Below are 9,028 nucleotides of genomic sequence, written 5' to 3' on the forward strand. Positions count from 1 at the left end.
ATGGTGAGGGATACCCTCTGCTTTTAAGATGGCACTTGTTGCTGCATTCTTGGAATGCTGTGTCCTGGAAGTGGCAGGCAGAAAGGCAAGAAGGCTGAAGGAATGCTTCATGAAGATCCTTTTATAAGGGCCTTAATCCATTCATGAGGGAAGAGCCCTCGTGGCCTAATCACCCCTTAAAGTCCTCGCCTCTAAATACTACCCCATTGGCCATTAAGTTTCAACTCCTTACTTTTGGAAGTAAGCATAGCAGTGTATATATTGGGACCATAAGGAACAGCATTTGTGAAGAGAAAGCATGTTACCTCGGACGGATGGGAAAATTTCAGCACAACCGAAGGACATGCTGAAGTAGAAGGAGGAAAGTGGTAGGAGTTAAGGTTAGCTCATGGAAGACTCAGTACGAATAAGGGGAGTAGGAAGCAAGTGATAGGTTTTAGGCAGGGAAGTGATTTAGTTTTGCACTTAGGAGTGATTATTTTGGCTACAGTGTGGAGAATGAATAGAAAAGTAAGAATGGGACCAGATGAATGCATTAGAAGGCTGTTACCGTAGTGTTTACAGGAGATGAGTGATGGTTGCTCCAGGTGGTGGCTGTGGGATGATGTGAATGGATTTGTGTTTCAGGTTTTATATAATTGACAACAGGGAAAGCACTTTTTGGCAAAGGAATGAGATCATAAAAATGGTGTTTGGGAAAGATAATTATTAACTGTGTATGGCCTGAACTGAGAGAGGAGGGACTGAAAGATTCTTTGCAGATGTCCTGGAGATGATAGCTTATGAGGTGGTGGTAGTTATAACAAGTAACTAGGTAATATCAACGAAGTACCTTGAGCAGATATCCTTAAAATGATGTGAATTCTAAATATCTTGTTTTTGTAATTTAGTGACAGTTTATTCTTGCTTTGCTTTTCTGGGCCATTGAATATATATACGGACTTTAGTAAGATAGAAGTCTTTTTCTCCGCCCGCTCACTTTAAAGACAAGAACTTTTACTAAGAAGTAAGAAAAGAAATGATTGGTTTAAAAAATGGCATGATAATTTCTCAGTGATATCAGGCATCTTGATTCCCATGTTTCTGCCCCATCATTGTAGCCCATGGCTTCTACCTTCAAGGTTATTTCATGGTTCAAGAACTGCTGCAGCAACAGGCATCACTTTTGAATTGGTAAGATAAAGGGCAGAAGGGGGCCTCTCTGCTGAGTCAGCTTCCTTTAAACAGCCTACCTCAAAGTCCCTCACAACCCTGGGTGCATCTTATTCCCAGAATTTAATCATATGGCCATACCTAGCTGCTAGGCTGGTTAGAAAATAGTCTTTATTCAAGGCCACAACATGCTGGGCTAACAGTCAGTGTTCTCTTGCAAAGGAGGAAGGGAAGAATGGATATTAAAGAAAGCAGCTAGCTAGCTGTGGCCCAAATGTGCATTATAACACCTCAAGGATAGGGTCCCCACGGTTGTTCTTACAAATTGCATTATATTTCAGTGTTGCTGTGATTGCTTAGATTTTTTTTCATTTTAAGAACCCAAAAAACTATGCAATATATCTAATTTGGATGACTTGCTGGCTGGTATTTGTTCTATTTGGTTTTTATTGAAAGTTGGTGTATCAGGCCGTGCCTGTGGCTCAAGGAGTAGGGCACTGGCCCCATATACTGGGGGTGGCAGGTTCAAACCCAACCCTGGTCAAAAACTGCAAAAAAAAAAAAGTTGGTGTATCAGGGTGGGAGTGCTTAGATCAGTGTTTTCCAAAGTATATCAAGAAAGGATCTTAGGTACTACTTTGATGAATACTTAAGAATTTTAATTTTTGTGCATATACTTTCTATACTAATATTCAATATTAATTGAAACTGGTGATCTTTTATAAGAATCAAATAAATACATAATCAGATTTTTCACTAAATTTTATTTAAGAAGATAAGATCTGTTTTAAGAAATTATTAAGGGACCTTGGGAAGCACTGATTTATACAATGCTACCTTGATTTGGGGGAAACGGGAATAGATGAAATATTTTACTGGCTCAATACACACTATCCTTCTATTCATAGTAAGAAAGGAATTCTTTTTTTGAAACACAGTATAGGGTTAAGAAAAAAATGCAAAGAGTAAAAAGAATTAAAAAATATCTTTCCTGTGTTTCTCTAATCCCCCAGAAGCAACTACCCAGACTTTTGATTCCAAAATGGTATGCTTTGGTTAGCTTTCTGAAGTTAAGGATGAAGAATTGACTTCCCAGACAATACAATAGAGTGAGAATCATACTATTATTTTTATAAAAATAAAAAGTTATTCAACTTGATGGAGAGATTTTCTTACTGCTCTCTCTGCTACTACTGTTGTAAGACTTACAGCTTTCAAGAAAATAATTTTAAAAGCAAAAGCATATCAATCCACACCTCCCCACCTGTTTTAAATAAACAAATTTACCCCCCCACACACATTCATTGAGTAAAACCTTTTCTTTTATAATTGGCTGAAGTTTGACACAAATGCAAGTACGTCATCTATCATGTGACTTGGAGAACAAAGGGATTTCTTTCCTTTGCTGGGGAAGTGATACTTGGTCCCCCATGACCTGGCCATTTCATGAAATGGTGATTATGGTAGAACTACAGTGGTGCCGTAGAGATGGCTAAAAGAGGCTCTGAGTTTCCGGTTTTATTTTTTATTTCTTGTGCCCATACTAATTTTTGCACTTCTCTTTTCTCAGAAAATTTTTACTTGAGAGGCAATATTTAACTTTTATGAGATTGTTAGATTTTGTTTCCAGACTATTAGAAAATGGAAATGTACTAATTTTATCTATCAACATCTCAGAGGGTAAATTTTTAATATTTGTACAACTTAAAATTGTATTGTTTCTGCTTAATATTTAAAGTCCTAACCATGAAATGGGCGATTTGTAGAATATCTAATATCCAGAGTGGGCCTTCCACATCATTATATTCTCCAGTCATGCATGTAACAGTTTCTAAAGACTATTAGTTTGATTTAAATTTGATAGTTGCTTAAAAGAGATAGGAAAATATGTTCTTACTGGGAACATAAAGTGAAATGTTTTTGAGAAGTGTGTTTAGTATCTCTTTCTCAACTACAGTTTAGTATAATATGTTTAAGAGGAACCTTGAGAACTTCTAGTTCTAAAACGACCATTTAGCAATACTTCAGGCCTCTTTTGGAAATCCGCTCTAATAGTCAGAAGAATGAGAAAAAGAAAGCCCTGTTTTGCAGCAGCTACGTAACTTCAGTCATCCCTCATCCCTGGTCTTAGAAGGGAGATAGAAGGCAGACCTCACAGAGCAGATACCTGAGTGCTCATAGAGGGGACACCATTGGGAAGCAAGCAAGTTTGTCCCGTGGACCTTGGAACAGCACAGGAATTGGAAGTATTGGGTACAGGAGAGGACGGAAATGGGGCAGGGCACCAAGCCAGATGTATTCTAGATTCAGGGTAATTGGGCAGAAGACGGCAGAGGTAGACAACTGACTGAGAGCAGGGTATGAGTAAAAAGTCCGCAAACCAGTAATAGCTGCCCAACTGCCCAGCAGCCAGAAGACTGGAAATTGGGGAACACTTTTTAAGAGACAGCGAAGAGCCCTAGAAAGACAGATCTTGACTTTTGTGGATTTCCTAATAAAACAGCTGATTTTCCCATTGATTACTCTGTAGTATGGGCTACACTATAATTACCATATGTGTGCACTCTGTTTGACATTTTAATGCCTCCCAGAAGAGAGAGACCAAAATAATCAAGAAGAAACTTAGAGGAAATAGAATCTAAGGAGTAGAAGTCAATGTAAATATGTAAACAATATGATTAATGTCCTCAGAGATAAAAGAAGACAATGGATCTATAAGAAGAGGCTACTTTTTTAAAAGTGTCAGAAGAGAAAAAGTGAGCATGTGAAAGAGCAATCAAAATACAGAAGAGTTCTTCAAAATTAAAAAATAACAACTTACATTTAAAAAGTAATTTGGGCAGTGTGCAGTGGCTCACACCTGTAATCCTACCACTCTGGGAGGCTGAAGCAGCTGGATTGCTTGAGTTTAGGAGTTCAAGACCAGCCTGAGCAAGATTAAGATCCTATCTACTAAAAATAGAAAAATTAGCCAGCCTTGGCGGTGGGAGGCTGTAGTCCCAGCTACTCAGGAGGCTGAGGCAAAAGGATCTCTTAAGCCTAAGAGTTTGAGGTTGCTATGAGCTATGATGCCATGGCATTGTACCCAGAGCAAGACTCTGTCTCAAAAAAAGGTAAATAGTTTGGAAGATAGAATGGAAGAAATTTACTGGAAAGTAGAACAGAAGGAAAAGTACAATTAATAGAGAAACTTAAGTCCATGTTCTGATTAATAGGAATTCTAGAAAGAAAAATGTGGGGAACATATAATCAAAGAATTAACAAGAAAATTTCCAGAATTTGAGGACATGAATTTTAAGGCCCATCAATGCCTAGCACCAAAAAATAGAAAAACACCTACTCCAAGATAATATTATTATGACAGAGTCCTAAAGATCAATAATCCTAAAATCCCCAGTGACAAAAATGCAGGTCACATATGAATGATCCAAAATCAGAATAGTAACACTTTTTAAATAATACTTGTGCTAGAAGACAAACTTTTTTGGTTGTTGTTAAAAATTATTTCTTGCCTAAAATTCTATGCTCAGTTAAACTACGTGAAGTTAGAATATAGGCTTTTTTAAAAAGATAAGCAAAATTTAAAAATGTCTCTTACGCTATCACATAAGGAGATGTGATGACCAAATGTAATGATATCCTGGGTGGCTTCCTGAATCAGAGGTCATTTCAGTAATGAAAAAAGAAAGCTGAATAAGATGTGGACTTTAGTTAATCATACTGATCCATGACTTTTGACAATGTACCATGGTAATATAACATGTTAGTAGTACAGTGAACTGGACTTGAAGAATAGGTAACTTCTGTAGGCCCTTGAGCTACAGTTGACCCTTGAATAACACTTGACTTGTGGATTTTCTGGATTAAGATCTTTATGATGATCCACTTCTACTTAATGAGTAGTAAATATATTCTTTCTTCCTTATAATTCTTTCCTTCCTTCCTTGCATGCCCCGCCTCCCCCCCCCCCTTTGTCCTGGGCAGTGTACCCTGAAGCTCACAGCAATCTCAGTCTCTTGGGCTTGAGTGATCCTCATGCATCAGCCTCGCAAGTAGCTGGAACTACAGGCACCCACCACAATGCCCAGCTAGTTTCAGTTTTTAGTAGAGATGGGGTGTCACTCTGCTCAGGCTGGTCTCAATCTCGTAAGCTTAAGCTATCCACCTATCTGGGCCTCCCAAAGTGCTAGGATTACAGGTGTGCACCACCACACCTGGATTAGTATCATTTTCTTTTTTTCTAGCTTTATTCTAAGACAACAATATTTAATACATATAACACACAAAATATGTTAGTTGACTTATGTTATCTTTAAGGCTTCCAGTCAACAGTAGGCTATTAATAATTAAGTTTTTGGGGGGGGTCAAAGGGTATATGTGGAGACTGTGTGGGATTGATGCCTTTAACCTCTGTGTTGTTCAAGGGTAAACTGTGTATATTTATCTAATGAGAATAAAGAATTTTACTGGCCCTTGTCCCTGGGTCCTGGGGAGGAGACTATAAATCTTTGAAATTTCTTTCTTTTCCTTTTTTTTTTTTGAGACGGAATGTCACTGTTGCCTGGGCTGCAGTGGAGTGACAGGATCATAGTTTACTATGACCTTGAACTCCTGGGCTCAAACAAATCTCCAGTCTCAGACTCTTTAGGAGCTGAGCCATTTTACAGTTAACTTTTGTTTCTTTTTATAAGTAGAAGAAATATGCTCTAAATAAGAAAATGTGGCATACTACGTACATAAACCAGTAACATTTATTATCATTACCAAATATCATGTACTGTATACAGTAGAACCTCTGTAAGTTGACCACACAAGGGACTGTAACAAACTGGTCAACACACAGAGGTGGTCAACATAAGGAACCAGGCCTACTGTACACGGAGTACATGTGGTGCATGTCTGGTCTATGAAATTTGGTTCAACTTGAGGTGGTCAATGTAAGAGGTGGTCAGCTATGGAGGTTTCCTGTAATTACATGTGTCATACTTTTATAGAACTGGCAGTGCACTTGATTTGTTTACACCAGCATCACCACAAACTCACGATTAAAGCACTGCACTCTAATATTATGATGGCTACAACATCACATCATTAGATGGTAGGAAATTCTCAGCTTCAGTGTAATCTTATGGGACCACCACTGTATATGCTGTCCATCGTTACCAAAATGTAATGTAACTCATGAATGTATATGGGTTGCATGCTCCACAATTGTAGGCTTAACACATTGGCTGCCACGCTAGGAAAAAAAATGTTTTCCTTGGGGCCACAGTGTTTTATTAGGACAAGATAGGCCAAGAGACATGTGAGTTATATATGCTTCAGGAGGCCCAGGCTCAAAAGTAGCATTAAATTAAATACAACTCACACAGTAGTTAATGTATTAAACAGAACACTATGGGTATAAAAGGCTTTGTAAATCAGTAGGTCAGTGGCTAGTAGGTGTCAGTGTAGGAAAGTATGAGATACCGTATTTGTTAAGTGAAGACCTTTGAGAAACCAGATATCTTCCCAAGATAGGAGTCTAAGTCTAGTGTGTTTGCAGTTTGTAAGACCATTGCATTGCTGGGCATCATACACTCACTCAGCAAACGCCTGCAGATCACCTACTTTGTGCTCATCATGTGTGGGAGTTTAGAAAACCAAAAGCTTTCTTTTGTTTGAAGTGATCTGGAACAATGGAGATGGTGGGGCTTCAGCAGGCTTTCACGGAAGGGGGCAGGAGGTGAGGTTCTGGGATCTTGGAGAAAGGAGAAAAGGAAGAAGAGAAAATTGAACATAATTAGAACATATTTATCCATCACTTGTGAGACATTGGTGAATCAGTTCATTAGAATATGGTATAAAATTTGGATTCCATGCCTTCAAAACCAGGAGACGGAAAGCTACAGAAAAGTACAATTGAATTGATCACAGGTTGGAGGAACTTTCATATGGTGGTCAATTTCACATACCGAGGTTCTACCACAAATGTTTAAATCTATGAGTTAAAAATGTTTCTTACAAATAAAATTGTAATGATAAAACAAATGGGTCACCTTTGGAAGATGCCAGGGAACCAATTTATTTTGAAAACTGATAAATAATCGTTAAAAAAACTCCAAACATTTATCTTATATTCCTATGCAAGCTATATTTCATGGTTCTCTATGGGAATGTTTTAGCTAATAGATGAAGATAAATGATTGAATTCAGATACCACCATTCTGCAATACCATTGCATTGTGCAATGAGATAATGAATCTCAGCAGTGATCATCAGTGGCTGCTAATATAACAAAGATAACCAGATGTGTGCTTCCTCTTGTAAATATGAGTGATACCACTTATGAAGTTCTCTTACCAAGAAAAATCAAACCTGACTTTGATCAAGCATCTGTATCTGCCTCTACAGACGGAAGAGTATTAAATGATATCAGGGGAACGTGTTCAGCAAATGTCAGGCTGAGAAAGCACAAACCTATGACCTTATAATCTTCAACAAATAAATTAGGGATGGGGGGAGAGAGATAAATAGGTATAGATAGGTAGGTAGATAAATAGACCCTATAGATTAAAACATTGAATAGACATGTTCACCAGTTTCAGTATGGAAGCTATTAAATCCTGACTGGCACGAATTGTTAGAAGTTTTGGAAACATTTGGGAAAACTTACATGATTAGATATTTGTTATGAAGAAGGTATTATTTGCAGTTTCAGTATTGTGATAATGCTATTGTGGTTATTTTTGATGGCAGGTAACATACTGAAATATTTATGGATGAAGTGATACGATGTTTGGGATTTACTTGAAATTAATACAAGATGAGAGGAAGCAGGTGAAGGTTAGATGAAGTAAGACTATTTTCAGTTGAGCATTGGTGAAGCTGGGCCTGGCTACCTGGGTGTTTGTCATACCGTTCTCTGGATATATATATATATATATATTTTGTCCTAAAGTTTTAAAAAATTCTGTAAAGATGACAGCTTAGCCAGGAACATGGTAAAAGTCTATGAGATTATGAACGATATGGCTAGAAAGAATATGGATGTGTTTGACATAATTTCTGAATAAAAAAATTAGAGCCCATCTCTTGTAATTTGTAAGAAACGGTTTTAAAAAAATACAAGAAAATCGTACTTTACCTCTAACTTTTTTTTATAATCTAGAAATGGTTTGGACCACTCATATTTAGAGAATTTGTGTGTAGGGGAATCTCTCATCTTTTGAAGCAGACACCCATGCTCTGAACTTGTAACCAGTATGCATAGAGGATTCCAGAGATAAGGTACCATGATATAATGGGACCAATCATAATTCTCAATTATTCCTGCCGCCTAAACTTTTTGAGGTTACAGAAGAAATAAGGTTTCTCACAGAAGGATTAAATCTTACTCAATGTCTTTTTACTACCCTTAATTTTAAAAATTAGTTTATTAAGATATAAGATATATACTAATGTGCTTAAGTGGTACAGCTCATACAGCTCAGTGAGTTCACACACACACACAGTGGTGACTGCCACTCTGAAAAGATATACCGAATGTATTATTCTGTGTATAATTGGTGAGTCCTAACTATGACTGGTTCTTTATTCTATTTCTTAAAATAAACTATTACTTTTTTTTTTCCTTTTCAGTTGTCACAGGTAGTACTGATGGAATTGGAAAATCATATGCAGAAGAGGTAGGTGATTTTTAAGAACTTCCTTTTTGGTGTTAAAAAAAATAAAACAAATACAGAATGATTTCTTATAGCGATTTTGATTTTTGAAGTTAAAAACACAAATATGGGCTCGGCGCCTATAGCTCAACCGGCTAAGGCGCCAGCCACGTACACCTAATGTGGTGGGTTCGAATCCCCAGCCCGGACCCGCCAAAACAACAATGACGGCT

At 37.5% G+C, this 9,028-nt stretch overlaps 1 protein-coding gene across 1 annotated transcript in view; it reads left to right on the forward strand.

The window, feature by feature from the left end:
* Positions 1 to 9,028, forward strand: part of HSD17B12 (hydroxysteroid 17-beta dehydrogenase 12) — a 152,066-nt gene that overhangs the window by 48,385 nt on the left and 94,653 nt on the right. Inside the window, exon 2 of the mRNA XM_003781244.3 lies at positions 8,773 to 8,819. Coding sequence (XP_003781292.1) covers positions 8,773 to 8,819 — 47 coding nt within the window. The remainder of the gene's footprint in view (positions 1 to 8,772; positions 8,820 to 9,028) is intronic.

The sequence above is a fragment of the Otolemur garnettii genome, unplaced genomic scaffold (assembly GCF_000181295.1).
Source record: "Otolemur garnettii isolate 467f Iridium unplaced genomic scaffold, OtoGar3 scaffold00001, whole genome shotgun sequence".
NCBI lineage: Eukaryota > Metazoa > Chordata > Mammalia > Primates > Galagidae > Otolemur > Otolemur garnettii.